Source organism: Amblyomma americanum, chromosome 2 (genome assembly GCF_052857255.1).
Source record: "Amblyomma americanum isolate KBUSLIRL-KWMA chromosome 2, ASM5285725v1, whole genome shotgun sequence".
Classification (NCBI taxonomy): Eukaryota; Metazoa; Arthropoda; class Arachnida; order Ixodida; family Ixodidae; genus Amblyomma; species Amblyomma americanum.
The window spans coordinates 87,899,451-87,921,877 of NC_135498.1; the positions used below are offsets into that span (position 1 = coordinate 87,899,451).

General features: G+C 46.1%; 2 protein-coding genes across 3 annotated transcripts; one reads left to right on the forward strand and one right to left on the reverse strand.

The window, feature by feature from the left end:
- Window positions 1–3,051: 3,051 nt before the first annotated feature.
- On the reverse strand, window positions 3,052–6,921 carry LOC144121567 (uncharacterized). 2 transcript variants are annotated; one of them, XM_077654842.1, is made up of 2 exons: window positions 6,036–6,921; window positions 3,052–4,277 (listed from the first exon to the last, which is right to left on the reverse strand). In XM_077654842.1, the coding sequence occupies exons 1-2, from the start codon at window positions 6,771–6,773 to the stop codon at window positions 3,900–3,902; spliced, it is 1,116 nt and encodes a 371-aa protein (XP_077510968.1). In that variant the 5' UTR covers window positions 6,774–6,921; the 3' UTR covers window positions 3,052–3,899. The 2 variants fall into 2 exon arrangements, with proteins under 2 accessions (XP_077510968.1, XP_077510967.1); XM_077654841.1 differs by having other exon boundaries at window positions 5,706–6,920.
- A 5,693-nt stretch (window positions 6,922–12,614) lies between these two features.
- On the forward strand, window positions 12,615–20,592 carry LOC144121569 (uncharacterized). The gene is made up of 2 exons (XM_077654844.1): window positions 12,615–14,035; window positions 14,536–20,592. The coding sequence occupies exons 1-2, from the start codon at window positions 13,752–13,754 to the stop codon at window positions 14,771–14,773; spliced, it is 522 nt and encodes a 173-aa protein (XP_077510970.1). The 5' UTR covers window positions 12,615–13,751; the 3' UTR covers window positions 14,774–20,592.
- Window positions 20,593–22,427: the final 1,835 nt, after the last annotated feature.

The following is a 22,427-nucleotide window of genomic DNA, read 5'->3' on the forward strand; positions in this document are numbered from 1 at the left end:
CTCATCCCCTTTTAGGCTGTGTTCATTGTTGGCTAGCATTGCATCATTTTAGGTCGTGTTCTTCGTTCGCTTTCATGGCTCGCTTTTAGGTTGTTAATTGTTTTCCCGTTCAAATCACCCTTTCACTTCATTCTTATTATGCATGTCTTCATGCCGCTTTGCGATATTTTAATGTCTATTTTGCGTCTTTGCCTTTTGCATTTTTATCTTTTTACCCCCGTCATTGCGGCCACTGCCGATGTGTGTAGATAGTTCCTTTTTTTTGGGAAGAGTTGCTATTGCATCCCTTCCTGCGCCCCCTCTCCCCTTCGCTGCCAGGTCTTCATTTCGGTGTGAATGGGCGTGTGTCTGCTGTTTGGCTAACCGGAGTGGGTCGGACACCCTTGTGTCTTTTGTGTCTGAATGGTGTGGGTTCAAAAATACGCCTGCGCGCTTCCCCTGCTTTTTTGCTTGTTTTTTTTTTTTGCTTTGAATTGTGCATGCGCCCTGTAATCGCTGCTAATCTTGGGCCACTGTATAAAAAAATATGCAGATAGCCTTCCTTTAATATTAAAGTTGTTAGTTCAGTGCACTGTGTGTCTCGTCCTCCTTTCGTCCCTCATCTGCCAGCGTTTTAGTGTTCACACTATGAGAATACTAACCTAGTGGCACGAAGGAGAGGGCGCGGGCGTGCTGTTTAGCGTAGAAGCGACCAGATGGTGCCACTGCAACTTTTTCTAGCGGCACCGTCGCTGCTGCTTCACTGTCTTGGGCACGTTTCTCCGGGTCGTCGTAACGGTAGGATGCATAATACGCCCCTAGCTAAGAAACCTGCATGCCACTGGCTTCAACTAACTTCAACGCAACATCCTAGGCACTATTTTTTTCCCACCGAGCCCCTTTGAGCATTTTGGCGATGATGAAAAATCGCGGTGTCCTTGTATGTTGTCTGCTACCGACAAATGGCGATGCGAAATGCTCATAGTTTTGCAGGTGAATGTAATTTGTTTAGATGCATCTTTTACTGAGCTTATTTTTTCTACATGCGACTATTGTGAGCTACCCCAGTGATTCATCTGTGAGTTCACTGTACGAGTGATCTGCTGGTACGGAAATAACGCGGTTCGATCCAGCCGCTGCGGTCGAATTTCAATGGAGGCCAAAATCCAAGAGGCCCATGTATTGCGTAATGTCAGTGCAGAAGCCAGGTGGTTGAAATTTCCTGACCCCTTCAATACGACATCCCTCATAGCCTGAGTCGCTTCGGGAGGTTAAACCCGATAAACTAAACATCATATACTTGGCCACACAGCGGTGGTTCTCAGAGCGGCTTTGACATTGAGCAGTTGTCCCTTGAAAAGGGTGCCAATGCTTCCAAGCTGGACATAAGACCTCGACAACACATGCTCATGCGAGGCCATGCAGACCATGCAAGGTGATCTTGGTTGTGTGCATTGGAAGAGTGCTGAGCCAGGAGGACTTGCACTTCCTGCACCCCCCCCCCACGGAACTTTCAACAAACTGAAAATAAAACTGTGAACTCTGTACAAACAGTGCTAGAACAATGTACTTCTTTTCCATGCGGGAAGCTGCTCCAACGTCATGGCATGGCTGAGCAAACACAGCTACTACCATTTACAGAACATCAAATGTGAGTGGTTGATCAACTTTCGCCTTCAACAGCTTACATTGAAATAAACCAAAGGCTGTGTTCAAGCCTTTCATGAAAAAGGCAAAACTCTAAACTTGAACTAAAATATAAAAACTACGCAATAAAAAGAGATTATATGATTATGCTGAAGGCTGTTAAGAATGGATGGAGGCCTCCAACCTAGGAGAATTTTCACAGGGAACCCCTCAGATTTTAAGACACGTCTTCAAAAAGGCACCTGCATGGAGCCAACATTTGCGAGCGTCAACAGTGGAAAGATCTTCCCTTTTGTCTGAGGGAGGAAGGGTTTGCCGACCAGCACCCTTGGCAAGGCAGACGCTGCATTGTGTGACCACTCGGGGGTAAATTGCATCGTTGAGGGAAAAAACCTTCTCCTCAGGCAAAACGGTGGTGGCGAAAGGAAGGTGTCGTAACTTTCCCATAGGGAACGGTGGCCCGACCTCTCTCTTCCCTAAAGTTACTAACGACAGTGGCATTCCCCTTCCATCTCCACAAAGCGCCTGGGTTCGAAGTTGGTGACCTTGCTGGACGCGGTACTTCCGATTAACCCTGTTCAACGACCAATGTAACCAAGGTCTGCTATACATGGTGCTGAACCTCCATCATCTCCACTGAGCTGGGAGGCTGCGACAGTATTGAATGAAGCTGCTACTCGAAGAATGCGTGCTCTCCACCGGAACCTCTGCGAGAGGGCAATAGTGCTGCCTCCTGCAGTGGGCGGTTCCCAAAGTCATCTTGAATGATCTCTGACTGGCCATTGGTAAAGTAGAGAGATTTAGGGGTCTTGGGATCTCTGACTGTATTTAAGGAGCTGGACTGTTTAAGTGTAGTAGCTACTACATACTCCCGTAAATGCGTAAAGTAAGCCCTTAGTGTACTCTTCGCCTCGAAGCCCGTCCCTCCTAGTCGCACCACAGAAGCGGCTTTTTGATACAGGACCCCTGGACCTTGACCTGGCTGAGTCGACCCAGTCTAACCAAAGGCCCACTGCTTACAAGGCAGCTTCTGTGCTGATAACACAAAGGAGACAGTGTAAGAACTTGCAGAAAAAGGTTTGGTTTGCGGGAAGTGGTTGGTTCGAAACCCACCACTGGACACCCACCGTTAAAAATGGGTACAAGCCACCCCCGGCCTGGTGCCCGGCTTCTTCAGGGGTGTGTGCTTGGAGGAGGCTCCGCAAACCCCGCTGCGCCCCTTCAGGGGCAAACCCAGTTTCGAACAACTCAAGCCTGCAAAGGTGGAGTGTTCCACTGCCAAGTGCAGAGTTCGACTCAAGGCTCGTGCGCTGACATCAGCGTACCCAGTGTAACCAGCGCTGACATCAGTGTTTAACACCAAGGTCCTTCTTCGTCAGAAGCGATGACTGCTTTCTGGCTGTTCGACCTTGTGAGAAAAAGGACTGACTGGCCAAAGATTTTTATATCATTACACAAATCAATGCACAGCTTCTGAAAATGAAACTGTAAACTCTGTATAAACAGTGCAAGAACAATGTACTTACAGTGAACTTACTGACCTTACAATAAGATGATTACATCAGGGATAACTGGATTGCAACAAAGACTTGCACATTCGATGCTCGCTCTGTCAAGCAATGAAAAAATATGTCAAGCAAAGAAAAAATATGCAACCCGCACAGTGTGATTCTGCAAAGCCATACATGCCACCACAGCAGTTGTACAAGCCACGACTACTCATCTACTAACATTTGCTAATACAGTTCTCCCCACACCCATTGCTCACTACCTTCAACCACATTCTTTTTTATCACACTTGCCACGCTTCAAGATCACCAGTTATCTGTCCTGCCCAAGTGTAATTATCTCCAACTCTCATCTGACCTCTACCCCGCACTGCTCTCTCTTCTGTCACTCATACATATGCAGTTATAACACATGGACATTTTGCAGCTCGCTTGTGCAATGGGTCGGCACTGTAACTGTTGCACTGTGATATACTAGACAACACTGCACTCCACAAATGAATCTCGTAGGTGGCCTTCCAAGCAGGTACACATAGCCACTCAGGGAACAGTTCAAACACTGAACCATTTTGTACATCCCAGAAAAATCCCAATAGCCCATACCATATCCAATGTGTGCATGCAATACACTGGCACCTCATAACGCACCACAATAATATCAGATCACAATGTTAACCAGTGCACCTTGGAGTCAATTGACCGGACACCGCTGGCAAAAATAGCATATCATGGCCCTCAAGCGGAACCACTCCCGTCCTGCTCGTTTTAATCGCTGCCTTCACGATCACGCAGTAGGATTTCTAGGAGCATGGCTATCTCAGGGTCCTCGATTCCTGGGCTCTCGCTTGGCAGTGGCTCGCCATGGTATGCCAGGAAGGCACTGAGCGAAATTGCTTCTCGGGCTGTCCGAATGTACCGAGTTGAACGGGGACAGCCACAGTCTGCTGGGCACCTCTCGTGTGACTCAGTGTTCTTGCCTTCTCTCAGCATCGCCAGCACCCTCACCAACCTTCTCCGCACCTTGGACACATCGTCCTGCTCGGACTCCGGAGTAGAGTCTTCATCTGGCGAGTGCCCGGAATCCGATATAAAGACTGTGCTCGCCGCGCTAACAGTACTCGCCGGTGAGCCTGGGTCACTTCTCTGAAACATGAAACAAAAGCGGGGAAAGGGGCAGAGTGAAGTATTTTAACTGTCAACGTTTGGTCGCAAGACAGGATGTTAACGGTCACAGACTCACGGTGATCTGTCATTATGTGAGCAGCACCAGGCACGTGCCCGTGCACTCACAGAGACCACTATAACAGTTCAGGTTCCCACAAAGTCTATGTGCCACAGACTTTACTCCAGATCTAAGGCATTAGCAAAACACAGGTAGTAGCATTGCAACAGTTGCAGCGTTCAACGAATTACGCAACAAAGCGTAAAACACTGAAATTTTTATGCAATCAGATACCGAGAAGAAAGTTAATCACATGCACCATCCATACAATTACTTTTGTTCCTAGCAAAATATGAAAGTAGTGAAAACAACGGCAAAAACTGGTTTGGGTACTTCTGAAAGTTCAGTTTCTCGACTCATCAGGTGACTGGCTGTACAAGGTCACTGGCACTGGCAATCTGAACCAGTGAGAAATAAGCCAAGGTTTCCTTTCAACCAGAGAAAGCGAGGGCACACCAACAGCACGGTTATAACAATCACATAGGTATAACCAAGCACTTACTGACATGCAAGCACAGTTGTCTGACACACATGGCACCGCGTAGAGGTGGCAGCCCAGACAACACTCCAACACGTCTGCCCTTCGTTCCAAAACATTCAGGTGTAGTAGCCGAGAGTATCATCTGTGCCTCTCCTTCGTCAAGAGTTTATTCACCGTGCTGTTGTTATATCGTGAATCTGCATCAATTTGCCCAGCTTTCTTCTTTAATCAGAAAGACAGACCCTTGCGCCTGTGATATTTAAGATATACTTCACGACACCAGCCAAATAAGGTGCATGATAAGTTTAGCTTCACCTCAGTACACTTCTGCAACTTCCCAACTGGAGCTCGCAAAAAGCAGCTCTAGAATAGTTGCAGTGACAACTCTGATAGATATTCTCCAGTTCTGGCCTCAGTGCTAAACTGGGACCAATTTTTCATAGCAGCACAAATGCTCGAGCAGCCCTCAACTTATGCTTTTCACCTGGATTACTATGGTCAGGTGAACTTGCTGCAAATTTACATAATTGTAAACAATTACCAAATTTGCAAAATAACGAATTTAGTAACATTGCACAACAATTAGTAAAGACTGCATGCAACCATATCAACACAATCTTTTGATTAAACATGACAGCAAGGGGATCTCATAAAATTGATGGAGTTTAGTAGCCACCTGCAACTTCACGCCAAGCAAGGTAGCTAACCTGCACAATGGTTGTCACGTATTAACCAGCCAGCAGATGCGCAGGTTACTGAAGCTGTTCAAATTGACAGCAATCGTGGCACTAGAAACTGCAAGTTCAAATGCAAACAGTGAATCAGCAGCAAATGTGAACATTTGCATCGGAAGTGAAAACAGACTCACATTATCCCTGTGCGCTTCTTTGGTAGCCCCGACTGGATGGACCTCAGCAACACCTGGCATAGGACCAAGATTACGGAGAGCAGCCTCTTGCACCAAGGCCTCCATCGGCAGGTCTCTATCAGTGCTGTCGAGATCCTCCACTACTGCACCAGTGCCCAGCGACGGGCTGTGGTTCTTTCCTGTGCCCGCACCCTGGGAACCAGAGCTCGAATGGCCATCTTCACCGTACTGCGGGGGCGGAGGAGCTCGTGGTCCCTTTTTCCTCCCCCGTGCAGTTTTCGCTTTTGGGGTTCTTAAGCCAAATTCAAGTGATGGCTTTTGCAGACTCACATCATCCCTGTGCGCTTTCTTGGTAGCCACGACTGGATGGACTTCAGCAACACCTGGCATAGGACCAAGATTACAGAGAACAGCCTCACTGTCGCTGTCCTCGACGATGACGCCCGATGCCGCAGCCAGTAAGGGCGAGCTGCCTTGGTCTCCCGCCGATTCACTGCGCTGTTTTCCGGACGGAACGTTAACCTCATGAGGCGACTCGTACAGATGTTTCACGGGGAAGATATTTTTCAGATAATGTTCCTTCAGCGACTGCCATGAATGCTTGCCGGGCACGACACCAGCCGAGGCCATTTCTTTGTACACCGCATTGCCATGGACGTGGACGCCTGGCTTCTTAGCTACGAACTCTGCAATCGCAATTTCTTCGCCAAGGGTGTATTCCCTTCTTGAGCGAGTGGAACGGAGTCTTCGTGTCTTGGAGTCGCTTGCGTCCACCACGGCTGGCGCCATTGGTATTTTGAACTCTATGAGACGAAGTAGCTTGTCGCTTTTGGCACAAGCGCGAATGTAATTAGCAGAGAAGACAACATCGCTGCTGTCTGTAACAGTAACGCTGGACGGCACCAGTCGTATGGCATCAGGAACTTTTTCTGGCTGTACGAGAACGCCACCTCCGTACTCTATAAGCTCCCGTATCTCCTTGCGCTCCGAACAGGGCACCAAGGAGAACAACATGGGGCTACCATCCGCCTTCACGAACAGCGCTCGACTTCGCCGCCTTTTTGGCATGACTTCAAAGCACCTGACGTAGTTTTACAACCACAACAACCGTCAGCTCCCTGGTAAACGGTCAACAAAACCGCGCGACCGCGCGTGAGCTTTCGTCGGCTCATCGAAGTTCATGCTTTGGCCACGACCGGCTTTCGACCGGCTTTAAAGCCAGTCGTGGCTTTGGCGCCGTTCGCAAGATACACTTGTTTTCCAGTATAGTGAACTATAAATACTATAATGCCTAGATTATACTGGCCAACAGTGCCAGTATGTGTATTCTAAGACCTCATGCATGTTTGTAAACAAACGAGGTGGCGCTGCAGTCGCTAGCGAGCTCGTGGTAGTATAGAGGCTAGAAGTTTTGACTAGTGTCGTGAGGAGGTGCCCGCGCCAGCCGCCGCGCCGAAGCCTGTTTCGATGCTAGCGTAGGTGGCGCTGTTCGCGGCAGGCGAGTTAGGCGAGCAGAGAAGCCGATGCCGCCGCCGCAGCTCCTCGTGTCGCTCGTCGAGTGAAAGCGCGTCTTTCTGGTGCGCTTCCGCTTCGCTAATCTGTGTCTGCTTTGTGACCACGATATTGTTTACTGTGTTAATCGAAGCGCATTTCCATCTTTCCAGCATTAGCCCAGGAAATCAAGTGCAAGGTTCAACATCCCGTGGACAGAACAAGGAACCTTCATTTCATTTCTGATTTTCCTAACATCGTAAAATATATAAGGAATGCATTTACTTCTAAGGGAGTCCAGATCCTAGGTGGTAATGCATACGTCGGCGTTATCAAAGAAGCGTGGTAGTTTGACAAAGACGCGCTTACATTGAAAGTCATGCCACATTTAACTTTATCCCATTTGCAACCGAATGCATTTGACAAAATGCGTGTCTACCTTGCCTTCCAGCTGTTAAGTGATGAGGTTATGAAAGGACTTTTTTTTTACAAGGATAAGCTAGACAAAATTTTTCGTACGACGGAGCCAACAGAACGATTTGTGAAGCTCATGGAACGCTTGATATTTGTCATGACATCAAGGGTCCTCTCCAAAGGGCTTCTCCCAGAGTCAGCAAGTGCGAGCTTTCTAGAAGAATTTCTAACCTTCTTGAATGAATGGGAACGGTATGCCGCTCAGCACGGCGGTGGATTTCTCAGTGCAGGGAGTGCCTTCGGACTTAGTGACGCTGAAAAGCACACTGTCACTTGTGAATTATGCGACGTCATCACTAAAATACAATTATTTCCTGACAGCCAATTTGAGCCAAGACAAATTAAAGAATTTATTTGGAATTGTAAGACAATCATTCGGCTGCAATGACCACCCCTCTCCAGAGCAGTTTTTGCTTATAGTAAAACCTTGCCTTCTACAATAATTGGCAAAGCCGCCAAAGAACGGAAATTCACCAGCTGAGGTTGTAATTTCTCTTCTGCAGCCCTGTGATGCAAAGAAAGAAAAGGCGGCACAGATAGCAAGCCTAATTGATGACCTGTTGGACGAGGGAAACCTGGCACATGCTTCAGCAGTGCTGCAAGAGCAGGACAGCATGTTTGACCATAAAGGCTGCGTAGAAAAGAAAAGCAACAGCCGACTCATTTTCTATGCCGTGGCTACGTTGTCAGGAAATCACTGAAAAGATTCCCATGCCCCGCATGTGCATCTGCCTTGGCTATTTAATTTGCCCCTACAGGCTGATAAAAATGAGATCTAGAATGCCTCACTGACGAGACAGGCTGACCATGGAGGTTTGGTCTACACTCCAAAGCGCATTGAAGTGCTAGTAGCTAAACTAGAAAACGCATTCACTGCCTTTTTCAGCAGAAACGAGCTGCATGCTGGGAGCATGATGTCGTTTTTACATTTTCTACAAGGGCATGAACTCCAAGAAGTCGGCTGCAACGAGCACTCCCGCGCTCTTACAAGGGATGTGATTAAGTGTTATGTTTGACGAGGTTGCATTTTTTTACTAAAGCAATGAGCAAAGATAAGGCGTCCAATCGCGAGAAGCAAAATTAAAACTGCTCAAACTGAGGCGATGCCGGTGAAACTGCATCAGTGAAATGTTCCTGTAAATAAACATTGCGTTAATATGTTCTGTTTCCTTATTTATGTGATTACATTAATGTATTCGGGGCTGTAACGACCATCCGTGAATGGTGCCTTCCACACGTGAGGCCGTAATTTCGCTCATTCGTTATATACAAGACGCGCTCAATCTCTTGGATGACGAGCCTTTCTTGTTTCTACGCATGTCGTGTTGTGCTCGTTCATTTCCCTTCGTCAGTGTCTTGTTGCGCACCTTTCCCTTGTTCCTTTTCCCGCGAAAATGTGCTAACCAAAGCATAAACAAGCAAAAATATAAGCGCTCGCGGCTTCAACAGTCTATGCCCACCTGAAGCAGTAGCTTCGAAAGTGGTTTGCTGAGAATATCGCTGCTGACCGACGCCGCATGCACCGCAGAACATATGGACACTCGTATTATATTTTGTGCTTTGGCCAGACGAATATCGCAGCAGTTACAGCGAGATGCGCGCAGCGAAATGCGTTTCCCGGCATTGCTGCCGAGCGCGCGCACAACATGGATGGATGGATGGATGGATGGATGGATACGGCTGAACCCTTTACATCGGGCGGTGGCTCAAGCCACCTAGCCATGTCTTGTGAAATTTTACTCCTGTCTTGCTTTTAGCCACCAACCAGATAACCTTCGCTTGGTTACTTCTAACCTCTTAAAATCCACTTTCCCTTCACTATCCCTAAACCCCAATGCCTTGGGTAAGTCAGCCCCGCTGCCTTCCACTGTAGGGTGAAGCCCTTTACAGAAAAGTATCAAGTGTTCAGCCGTTTCCTCCTCCTCTCCGCACGCAATGCACAAAGTGTCTATCTCCTGGTACCTGACTCTATACGTCTTAGTCCGCAAAACTCCAGTCCTGGCCTCAAACAGCAAAGAACTTCCCCTACAATTATCATAGATATTTTCTTTGACAATTTCCTGTTTAAAGGTCCGGTATGTTTCCAGTGCCGATTTCGTCAGCATCCCTGTTTTCCACAACGCTCTCTCTGTTCCTTTAACCTTTTTCTTAACCGATAAATGCTGATTTGCCCCCTTACTGCTGTCCACATATTTGCTTGTCAATTTTCTAGTTCGCTTTCTCCATTTCGTGTCAACATTCTTTATATACAGGTATCTGAAAACTTTCCTAGCCCACCGCTTTTCCTCCATCCTTCTCAATCGTTCCTCAAATGCTATCTTACTGCTAGCCTCTCTGCTCTCGAAAGACGCCCATCCCATATCCCCCTGTACCCCCTGATTTGGTGTATTGCCATGTGCTCCCAAAGCTAACCTCCCTACTCCCCGTTGCCTAATTTCCAGCCTTGCTTGAACATCTGGCCTCATACACAGGACCGCATTCCCGAAGGTCAGGCTAGGGACCATCACCCCTTTCTAGATCCCTCTTACCACCTCATACCTATTGTAATTCCACAGTGCCCTATTTTTCATGACAGCTGCATTCCTACTAGCTTTATTCATTACATATTTTTCATGCTCTGTCAGATACTCAACACACCTGCTAGCTGCAGCGCCATCTGTGAGCCGTCATTGCAAATTATTTCCTCTCCGCTGGCGCGTTCACGACACTAGTCAAACCTTCTAGCCTCTATAGTGGTAGGCAAAAGGTCGGGGCATGGAGGAAGGACACCATATATGGAGAGGCCCTCGCTATCCAAGCCGCATGACAAAAAACGTGCAGAAAGTCACGTGGTTTTGCAAGGCCTACTGGGATTTGTTGGTCGATGGCGCAGCCAATAGCAGCGTTGGGCGCAGCGGCGTCGTCTGCTTCACGCATCACCCATGTCGGCAGACCGGTCGAGTAGAGTTGGAAATTCGCATTTTTATTCAATCGTTGTGGTCCGCGGGAGGCACAAAGTTCCAGAGGCTTGTAGTCGGTGCTGGTCTTCATTGCTGTGCGCTTAGTTCATTCAGGATGCCGTCTTGACGAAAGCGGTTGTTTTGGAAGCCCGCGACAGCTTTCTCTGAAAAGGCTTGGCTTGGCGCTATTCTCTTTCGGCTTTGTGCGGTTGCGTCCCTGAACGCTGCTAGCCTTGTTCCAAGGAGAAATTGACAGTGCCGACGGCTCATAAAGCGATAGACGACGGTGACACGCTGGTTTATGGTTACAGCAGCGCGGGAAGAAAAAGTGCGAGTCGGCGCTTAATTGTTTTGTGTGTGAATACGTGTTCTGCGTGTTCCTTCATTTTTGTGTATTTTTCCCGCGCTGTTTTAACCACGAATAAATAGAAACTCGTCCAGACCATGTCCTTGTAAGCATACCCGTTGCGTCTACATTCCCCTATGCATGACGGTCACAACTGGTGGCGACCGATATGCGTGGGCCGCGGTGTGCTCACCGAAGCGTGCAGTGCCAAGGAAGCCGCGCCGCATGCGATGGTATCCGTCAGCAAAGCGATACGCGAAGCAGTCTGAAGCGTACCATATGTTTACTGTACGCTGTGCGAGCGATATGTCAACTGCGTGCAAGTTTTCTCCGATATGGACCCAGTGGATCGACCGACCCGCGCTGCTGTCTCGATCGAGTGCTGCTGTGCGAGCGTAAGGACACATAGCCGGGTTTAGGAGACGCAGTGTTAGGTTTAAAACATTTGAGCTTGAGGGTGGTGAAGTGTAAGGCCATGCCTCTGTAAGATTGAGTGTACCTCGCAACAATTACCGTTTACCGAGATGCCGAGTCGACCCTCGCGACCACCTCGCCGAGTTGCACTTTCTTGCATTCAGCTGATTAAACGGATTAATGAAGTCCAAAATTTGTATTTTATTGGACGATCAAAATATGAGCTTTAAAAAGGTTTGATACAGCATATCACTTATTACGAAACATAGCTTGCTACCTGAAGCAAGCAAAATCTTTTAACAAAAGTGATAACACATGGAAGGAGAACACACATAAAAAGGATTCAACAAAAAAGACCAGAAGAAGAAATGCACAACTGAATTAGATCACTTTGCAACCATGAACCATTCGAACAGAGAGAGTAAAACATATATAGGAAGGCAGTAAATGGGGGCTTTGAGACAGAAAAATATTTGTGGACCGATCTTGCCAAATTGTGTGAAAGCTTTCATTTCTCGGTAGTTGTTTCTGTATCACAAAGTTGATAAAATTTAAGCGATGCAAATGCAAAGTAATTGGAGCACTGCATGGAAGTGGCTTGAAAAATTGGTAACAGTTGTCGCAGCTAGTGGAAAAAGTGAATCATTTTCCTCCCTTCTGCTTCATGTATTCCTTTCTGTAATATATGTAAAGAAAGAGAGCACCCTGCTGACACTGTTTCTATTGTTGCATTGTTGTATTTGACTCTTATCTGCCTAGCCTGAAACAGTATAGAAATAGCATAGTTCTCTGCCCAATTTTCTGTTCTGTTTGTTGTGTACTATGTGGTACTTGTGTGCACATGCTGTTTTATATTTGTCAAAACCACGAGCCAACCAACATAGTCTGCACATAAGTCGGGCATTTGAGCTGTGCACAACTAAGGCATGATGACAGCTAAAGAATGTTTAATATAATGTACAAATTGCGGCTGGTAGAATGATAAGGTTGTCCTCTGTATGCATGAATGTACCAAGTGCATGTGAAAAAGTGTTTTCATCATTTAAGAACATGAATTTGTTGCAAAACTTATATGCTAGTGCTTACTCTGTTGCTGCGTGCAGTGGGATGATCACCCCCTTTTGACACTATTACTTTGAAAGGCCAAAATCACCTTCAGTTGTGTTGAATATCTAGAACTAAAATTGTAAGTATGGTACACTAATTACTGTCTTGATTATTCTGGCTTCTGTAGTATGAAAAACATGCACTCCATATTTTTTACAAAATACGAGATACTTCAGTCTACAGTCTATAAAATGAAGTGTATTACTATTATTACTACATGAATTCTCCTCTCTTATTAAATGACCAGTAGGCCTCACAGGTGTGTAGGCCTCACAAGCTGAAAACAATGAACTACGTGCATGATACTCGAAATTATTTCGCAGTATTCGTCGAAAGTAGTCAGCTCGCAACCATTTTGTATCATTCGTATTCGCTTTGCAACAAAAAATTTTCTGTTCGCACATCTCTGGTTATGACCACTTTTCATTTGTTTCTATGGGCAGTAGATTTCTAACGGCAGTGAATGGCAGTGTATTACGTGAAAATGATACCCTGGCAAATACTGCTGATAATCACATAGGCCTTACAGGCGATGCACTGTGCACTATTACATATAAATTTCTCAGTTATGATGTGCTGCTGCAAGAAGGGCTCAAAGTTGCATGTAAACCCCAGAAAAGCTTTCTGTTGCAGCTGTTGCTGTATGTATGCATTTACACTTGCAAGTTACGAAGGGCATGTGTGCCAGCTGTGATTTTTGATCGAGGAGCCTATTGACAGTAGCGATGGTCGCACTTGCAAGCATGACCTGTGCAGGTCGCTTTCTAGTCAAATAAAACTCTGGATGACAGTTGTTGGTCTTGGCTGTTTCCGACAACAAGACAGATACGGAGAAAGTTTTGCATCACTTCTAAGGCTCTGATGATTGGTTTTATGAGTTTGCAACTCAGGGTCGCAAGGTTGGAAAGTTGAGCACCATGTGGCCTTCCTGCAGCAGTCTATTTTCGACAAAAATGTCTCATAACCTCTGAAACTCTTAAATGTAAATGCATCTGTGAATACACATGGAAAATCAAGTAGCGGGCAAACTGCTCAATTTCTCTGCCTTGCAACTCCGAGTCAAAAACTGCTTAACTAATCGTTGGTGAGACAATTCGGGAAAGCAACCTGCAGGTCACATTGCCGTTGTCAACCTGCTCCTTAGTCGAAAGTCGCTGCCGTTCACATGCCCTTCATAACTCGCAAGTGTGAATGCGCCTGAAAGCTGCGTGCCCTTATTTAGCATAAATATTAAGCTGCCATAGCCACTGCTTCCATTAAGCATGGACACCCATAATGAATGCGTACCCAATCATACACGCAGAGGACTGCATATATGCGGCGGGCGGCCATGACGGCGCTAACTACCAGTCGTCGGTGGAGCGACTGGACCCGCGGGAGGGCCGCTGGCAGCTGCTGCCGTCGATGCACAGCCGGCGCAACAGCTGCGGGGTGGCCGTGCTTGATTGGGCCCTCTACGCGGTGGGCGGCAATGACGGCAGCCTCTGCCTCAGCAGCGCTGAGCGCTTTGACCTGGCCGCCAACATGTGGGACCACGTGGGCTCCATGCATTCGCGCAGGTATGGAAGCAACAGCCGCCTTGAGAACCGACTGCTGCGACCTTGTGCTGATTGTTCCCGACCCTTCCGTCACCATCATCATTGACTCAGCTGCGCATATGCTAGGGCAGAGGCCTCTTGCACTGGTCTCCTATTAAACCTGCCCTGTTCTAGTTGCGGCCACGTTGTCTTGACAAACATCCTGACCTCATCCGTCCACGTGACTCTGTCCCATCTTCTATGTTTGCCTTTTTTGGGAATCCACTCTGCCCAAAGCTGTTATCTTCTCTTCGCACTGCATTCCCTGCCCATGTCCATTTCCTCTTGATTTCGATTAGGGTATAATTAGCCTACGTACATTTGTTCCTTTACCCACCCTGTTCCCAAACTGTCCCTAAATGTTGCACCGATCATTTTTCTTTGCGTAGATCGCTGTGATATCCTCAATTTAATTTCATGCCTTGTCAAGACACTAGTGTTAGGCCCTCTCTAAACAGAGGACTCATGTCCGTTTCGTGCAGGACAACTCACGAGGTGGTCCAAGCCGACGGCTTCCTGTACGCCGTCGGTGGCAACGACGGCAGCTCAAGCCTCAACACTGTTGAGCGCTACGACCCACGACACAACAAATGGATGCTCGTCACTGCCATGATGCTCCGGCAGAGCAGTGTAGGTGCTGCTGTGCTGGACTGCCCCGTGCTGGAGCGCGGCAACTCAACATCGTTTGCTTCCGTCATCAGTGCCACCTCTGAGCCCTGAGGCACAAGGCCGCAGCAGCATCTGGACTGTCATGCTTTGGGAGTGTTGCCTCCACTCTTTCTTTATTTTCCTGGAGTCAATGTTCTTGCACGTTGTTCACTGCCTTTTCCTTGGGAGTGTTGCCTCCACTCTTTCTTTATTTTCCTGGAGTCAATGTTCTTGCACGTTGTTCACTGCCTTTTCCAAGTCAAGCTGCAGCAGCGATGCAATGTGGAGGTGGTGTGACACTGCCCTCTGCGCGCTCCTTTGAGTGCGGAGAGCTTTCTCAACCAGGGTGCTTAGAACATTGATGTGTCACTTTTTTTTTTTTTCAGTCTCATATACCATCACATGTGATCATTCTGCGTGTTCCACATTACAGAATCCTGTCATGCACTTTTTCTGCAGGGGGCCCTGCTTACACTCCAGAGGACGTAAATGCCTTGCAGGGTGTGTCAGTTGTTTTGGCATGCAGTGAATGTACAGCCGTTAGCAGTGTCAAAAGACTGGTTGCACAATAACTGAGAAGAGATGCTTCACACGCCTTGTGAATGCTTTCTTCTGTGTAGTTTTGCCTAGAGGCACGTCATACGCACGTTCTTGCACTGGTGTAGTGTGGTCACCTTGCACTTGGTGTGTGTTTCAAATATGCATCTGTGCGTTCTCACGGCAAAGTGTACGATGAAGCCGATGCCCATTTCCTATTGTCAGGACTAGTACAGGGGAGGTGCCTGGTGAGTGAGCACGTTGACAGTTAAACAGCCAACAGGGATTTTTCTTGGCTCTTAATGAGGGTGAGCTTGGAGTGAGGTACTCTCAGAGAATGAGATTGTTCACTGCCCTTGTGCTGGACTAGTTGCGTTATGCAGTCTTTAAATGGCTGCCTTCATACATGACAACCTGTGTTAGCAAAGTGTTTTTTTAGATTTATATCTAATCTTGGTTCACGTGAACGAAAAAAAGTTTTCCTTTTTGTGTCATCCTCCATTCACTTTTTCTAGTGTCTCCAGGTAATTCCTGCTAGGGTTGTCAGTGACAATTATTGATTTTTCTTCTTTTTTTATTATTGATTAATTCACATGTGGAGTTTCATGAGAGACCTGAGGAAACAAGAAATCTCAGTTGAAAGAAAAGTTTGCAGTATAGTGCACATATTATTTGTTGCGACTACAGCAAATTTATGCAGCATTGTTGTAATGTGGCACTGTTGCTTTCTTTTCTTTTCTTCCTGTTGTTCTTACTTTTCTGCTTCAGCAGTATACTATTTTTTTTTTTTTTTGCATGAGTAATTCTGTGTTGGAACATTTCTTACATTTCATTTCAACCTAGTTTTATTTTTTTGTGTGCCCTGGAATAATGTGAAGACACTTATTCTGGCATGTGCTTGCTGTTTCAACACATGTGAACATTGTTGTTCAACCTTCCTAATTTTTTCTGTACATACTCACTATACATATGCATCATTAAAGCTGGCATCTTTCCTTTGCTTGAGAGGCAGCAAAGCTTTCCTATTCAAAATCTTGCTATGCTGGCCATGTAATCATACAGCATTGATTGCAGTCCCAAAGGAATCTAGACAAGCGCAGTGTGTTTCCTGAACCACTTTCTGTTTGTTCCACATTTAGAAGCTGGCCGAGCAAAATGTACACGATCGATCTGCTTTCATGAAATCTGTTTGCAGCAACCTCATGGTTAGCATTTGCAGGGGCGAAAAAGCTTTATGCAGTGCTGCCCTCGTAGCAATTATAGCTTATTGGCAGTTGTTTCACGTAATCTCTGTTTCTATACATACTACTCTTATTCTTCTCCTATCATGGCAAGATTAAGTTAAGAGCAATGTTGGTGAACATTGCATTAATTTACAAGTGCTAGCTAGAAAAAAAGATCCGAACTGACATCTCTGTACCTGAACACAGTATAAGCACATGGATTCATAGGAAATATACAGTGATGAGTATTTAGTGAGACTCTTGCTATCTGTTCTTTACTGTTTGTGCCATGCTCAGTTCAGTTTCCCCCTCCATTCAGGTCGTGGTTCATTTGAATTGAAATTACGCTGAACTGCGTGCATTTACCATGGATTACTTTGAATTAGCTCAAAGCTTCTTTTGTAATGTCATGATTGATAACATCCCTGTTGCAGCATTAGAAATGTTGTGGCCATCGTGTGCTGGGGTCTAGCTTTTCCTAGGACTTTGATTGGTTGGTACATGATCTTTTAGAAATGTTACGTGATAAATTGACAAATTTCCTGTGAATGTCAATTTAGTGCACAAGACTTACAAAATACCTTTCTGCAGCTGATTTGTCAAAAGCTCTTGTCAAAACCTCCACATATGATCCATATTAGTGCCCCATATATATCCATATGATCCACTGTGTAGACCACTTATAATGCATGTTGGGGGGGGGCCGCGAAAATCCGTAACTTGTAAAAACAGCATGTAGAGCAGATGTTACACCCGTTAATATGAGAAAACACAAATTTGACAGTGCAGTGGTCCACATGAAGGTATCTGGCATTAATATGGGTGATGAATAAAAACGGAAGGCTCTAAATGGCAGTTGTTGTTTAGCCTGTGCGTGCAGCTATTTTAGCATGAAATTGGCATTGTGCAGATTTCTGGGAGCAAATCCAACAGCAGCGAACTGTGTGTCGTATTCATACTCAAATTAAAACTTGTTCATTCAAGGAGTGATCAGGACTATTTCAGTGATGGCCCTAAAGGTTTTGGGTAGTCTAGAGGCCTGAGTGGTTGCTATCAGTTTGTTGGTTAATTAAGCCACAAAGGAGTGCCAGTGTTCATTTCTTATGAGGGTATCTTTATTACATCTGGTTTGATGCAACTAAGCCTGATATCGCATGTGATGCTGCCACTGTCATCATTTTTTATTTACTGCAAACATAATCTCTACTGCAAAAGGGTTCAGTTTTCTCTTTTAGATAGTATGCATAACATTTAGATGCACTAAAAACGACCAAGTTTTTCTTCACTCAAAGATTGATACCAGAATGTGCAGTAATGCGGCAATAACTGGATGGAGCCGTGGCAAACTGCATAGAGCACGGCACAGATGCCTGCCACGGTCACCAGCACAGTGGTCCTTATTCTCGTAGCATGCCTGGAGTGTGACGTAGTGTGACCTGCGTGCATATGATCAGTAGACTCACCACTGCTCCTGCTGTGCACAAGGAGGAGACTACAACCAACGACAAAACTAACTCGAGCAGTGAAGTGCAGTCCCAGGAGCATAGATACGTCCTCTTTTGTGAAACCCCCGTGACATGTTCCTGATGTGTTTGCAACGTGTTCGTGACGATTTGCTTGGTGTCCGTGCGACACACATCATGGATGCAGTGGAACCATTTCCCTTTCACTGTGGACCGAGTGTTGTGTTTGAATGTTTGCAATGAGGTGGGCTCTTGTTTACGGTTTGGCTGGAGCGAGGTCTCTGAAATGGGAGCAAGCTGCTAGATCACAGGTGCCCCTATGCAAAGATATGGTATAACCTGTTAAGTCACTCCGACTTCTGCGGGACAGCACATGAGTGGCCTTAGTTCAGCTTGCAGCTAACCAAAAATATAGCACCACCCTCGGACACTGTCAACAGCTAGGGTAAGCAAAACTGAATGCTGGATTGTACAGCGATGTGTGCGGATGAACGCATGTGCATTGTCTGCAAGAGTTGCAGTACTTGGCACTGCTGCAAGATAAAGAAAAAGGGTACCATTTCGTTGTGTACCAAACACTTTTTGCCTCAAACAGCCACGAAAGTGTGCAATGTTAAGATACGTGCATTAAGCAGCTCTAACTTTGGGTTTGTCTGTCTGAGGTCATGTAGTGAATTGTATCTGGACACCAGCAACCAACAAAAGGGCAGCAGGGAGTGAGCCTACTTTGACATTCTCGTTGAGGATTTTCATGTACAAGCATGCGTGCATATATTTGAGGTGCTGCATACAAATGACTAAGCTTGGTGGCATGACTTTTCAGCACGTTCAAGTGACTTGGCATCCAGCTAGGCTCTGGTCACCTGGTCTCACACGTGCAGTTGAATGTTCTGGCTGCTGTCATGGCATTTGGTGCAAGAAGGAAACGTTAAGGCAGTGGCAATTTTCTGGAACCTAATAGTACGCCTCTAAAAGGCCTAGTGCAGCTTTTCTTGCAAAACTCTGCATACAGGTTTTGATTAACGCTGTTGGTGAAGTGATTTTTGTGCAGCAGCTGTACATCTCATTTGTTCGATAGCAGAGGTAGTAGTGGAGGTAGAAGTAGCAAAGGTTCACACATAACAATACACCTTTGACTGATGATGCCGCATTTCCTACCTTGACTACAATATGCAACTCTGTCGCCGTGGTTTTGAATGTCAAACAGGTGTGTCTTATCTAAGTGTGTCCTATCAAAATCTAGCCAAGACCGCCTCTTTCCTTGTGTGCTGTTGCTTGTTTTTTCTGTGCTTAAAGTTCTTTGGAAGCCAGTCTTAGTTCTTTATACCCTTGCAACATGCGGTGCTTGATGCAAATGCACTCACTTTCACTGCCAGCATTCTGGATTTAAGACAAAATGCGTGCTGATATAATAATGTGACTTACATTTCTCTGCATTTTAGACTGGCTGCAAGCCAAATGAAGTGCTTTTGTCCTTTTTATAAGCTCGCCACCTTGGCCTTGAAAGCGGGAGAAATTGACATCTAGTAGAGGCTCATTCACTTGCCTACCTTGGCCGACGAATCAAATTCAGCCACCTTTTTACAGCAGACCTTCTTTCTCGTTTCTACAGCGGCATGTGCTGCCATCTACAAGCAATCTGTAGAGACCATTTTCTTGTCTAGTTCATCGCATGCAGCAGCACTGGTGCAGTATTACAATGTAGACTAAGCAAACGCTGTTCTTTCAATGAACCACAGGTTGTGATGCTTTTTTCGACTTCTTGGGGTCTTTGTAGAGCTGCTTCTTGTCGGTATTGTTTTACACCTTATTTCTATGAGGTGTGTGGCCTTTGAGGTATGTGTGTACATGGTAAATTATGATGCATGGTAAGTTATACTTGTTTAAGGCAGTTGTTGGAGAATGGCGGTCAATATGACTTGACCACTGGGGCATCTGCATTTGTTTCTTTGCTGAAATCCCTCTCTGCAAGGTTTGGGTCCCACATCTTACGTGGCCTGTGTTGATTGTGGGCAGTGTGTCTAGTCACGTTTCTCAATGTTAAGGCTGCTGGCATTTAAAAATAAGTTTGTTGAATTCCATTGCTGCAGGCATGTTGATACTATCCACTGCTACTGCAGTTGTGGTAATGCGCTTTAATAACTTGAAGCACTAGTCTGGGTTTTCATTTGGGACATGGTTTCTTGATGGCTGAAGACTTCGACTGAAGCTACTGATGGCCGTGTCTCAAAAGCAGTGCGTGTACATCCGCTTTTTAAGGCTGTGTAAGCATGCACACAAGGCACTCGTGTTGGCTAGTTAAGTTGACTGGCCGACAACTCTTGTCTTTGGCTTGTCTAAGACAAAAGCCAAGTGTCTGAGGCTTGTAATATCAATAACAAGAAACTGGATGTGTCAGGAGCCTTAACTCCGTAAGAAGTGTGTAGTTGAAATGCATACTGTTGCTTATTTTATTTTTTGGCCCCATGGCTCATTTCTGCAGTTTCCTTCTACGCTTGTTTTTATTTTCATCTTAACACTCTACCGTGTTGTCGTGGAGAATCCTCAAAACATGTCATTGTTTTATTTCTGATGAAACAAAAGGAAAATTGGACATACTAGCATTTGCCCCGCCGCGGTGGCTCAGTGGTTAGGGCGCTCTACTACTGATCCGGAGTTCCCGGGTTTGAACCCGACCGCAGCGGCTGCGTTTTTATGGAGGAAAAACGCTAAGGCGCCCGTGTGCTGTGCGATGTCAGTGCACGTTAAAGATCCCCAGGTGGTCGAAATTATTCCGGAGCCCTCCACTACGGACCTATTCGTTCCTATCTTCTTTCACTCCCTCCTTTATCCCTTCCCTTACGGCGCGGTTCAGGTGTCCAAGGATATATGAGACAGATACTGCGCCATTTCCATTCCACCAAAAACCAATTATTATTATTATTATTATTACTAGCATTTCATAAATACACTCGGATGAAGGCACTAACATATGGAATTAATGGAGAACACGACATGTGCTACAGTGGTGTCTGGGCGCACACTGCACTGGATGTGTGCCCTTGTAGTTTTCAGCATGCTGACCATCCTGAGAGGAGAAGTCTGAACCGAAGAAAATGAGTGTCGATTTAGGGGCAGCTTAATGGCTGCAAACTGTTTGCTGTGTCTGCTCCGAGACAAGCATTGAATGGTTGACAGCAGTGGTTGTTTTCTGCTGAGAGACAAACTGAATGTTGACTCCAATGGTTTTGGCGATTGAGTGAAATTAGCGTGCAAGACTTGTTCAGTGTCTGCTGAGTTTTTCACACGCTTGCTTCCAGTGAGCACGCTTCCTTCACATGTGCGAATTTCGGTTAGCTGTATTCCCGGAAGTTGTGAAAGCGTGATCAGCACACTCGTCAAGGTACCAGAGGTGATGTAGACACTACAGGCTTGTACCAAACTGAGCATTATTGCGGTCTATGCTTTATTCATGTGTGTCGTTATATCCAGTGGCTGTGATAGAGGTTCACCTAATGTCTGCTGTTGTGTGTGTGTTTGTGTGTATCCTTGAAATATGGCTGGGAAAGAAGCAATCTTATCACGCTTTGCTGTATTCACTCAAGAGCGCATGTCTTCGTGCTGCACTCTGAGGAAGACACTTGCGCAAAGCTCGCAGTTTCTGCACGTGTCTGTGTCGTGTGATGGTTTTAAGGACAAAGATGTATTGTTTTCCACGCAGTGTGTCGGAGGATGTCAGACTGCTCGCTTGGATGTGTTGCTGTTCAGAACGTGAAAAGGAAAGTCAATTGGTGTAGTAGACATACTTTTTTTTTTCACACATTCTGAATGGGAACAACAGAGGCTTATTAGGCAGCTTGTAGAAGCAATGGAGCCCCTCTTTGTTGACATGTACTGCACTTTGCGTGTTTTGTACTAAGCCCGGTGATGGTATTACTAGCATTGTCCCTTTGTGTCTGTAGACTGCATGTGCAATGTGTGCGTTTGTGTAGAGTTGTGTACTCTCCGCTCGTGACAGGTTTTACCAACAAAACTCCTGCTCATGTCACATATTCTCCAATGTTCTGTGGCATAGCATGCTGCAGGCTATAAGCTTTAGGGATTTTGTGAAGGCTTGTGATGCTTTTTGCGCAGAGCAGCTTTAACAGAAGATGCCCTGTATGATTTTCATAAAAGTTGCTTCAGTTCAGCCGCACTAGCCACGCTGGCTCGCAACAGTGCAGTTCTGGCTGAAATTCTGGACATTGCACGTGTGGAGATTGAACGGACCAAATGTGAAGCTGCTCGACGTGCCCAGTCTGGTCAGCTATGGCTACTGCCACTGTGGTATGCAAGTGTCCACTGTACAGTGTTTCAACCCCATTCGGTTTTTGTATCTCTGCAAGCTTTTTGCACAGCGGAGGTATACATAAAGAATTATGAATGAAAGTTGGAGTCTGTTGTCAGGCCATGTGTGTATATCCTGTGATGAGGAAAAGGCAGGCCAGTAATGCTGGAAGATTTTTTCTTTGAGTCAGTATTCGC

Excerpts from the sequence above, each read along its gene's own strand:
- LOC144121569 (XM_077654844.1), top strand. The coding sequence starts at position 13,752 with ATGAATGCGTACCCAATCATACACGCAGAGGACTGCATATATGCGGCG. Across the intron at positions 14,036-14,535 it reads GGCTCCATGCATTCGCGCAG|GACAACTCACGAGGTGGTCC; the intron begins GTATGGAAGCAA and ends CGTTTCGTGCAG.
- LOC144121567 (XM_077654841.1), bottom strand. The coding sequence starts at position 6,773 with ATGCCAAAAAGGCGGCGAAGTCGAGCGCTGTTCGTGAAGGCGGATGGT. Across the intron at positions 4,278-5,705 it reads AAGAAGCGCACAGGGATAAT|AGAAGTGACCCAGGCTCACC; the intron begins GTGAGTCTGTTT and ends TTCATGTTTCAG.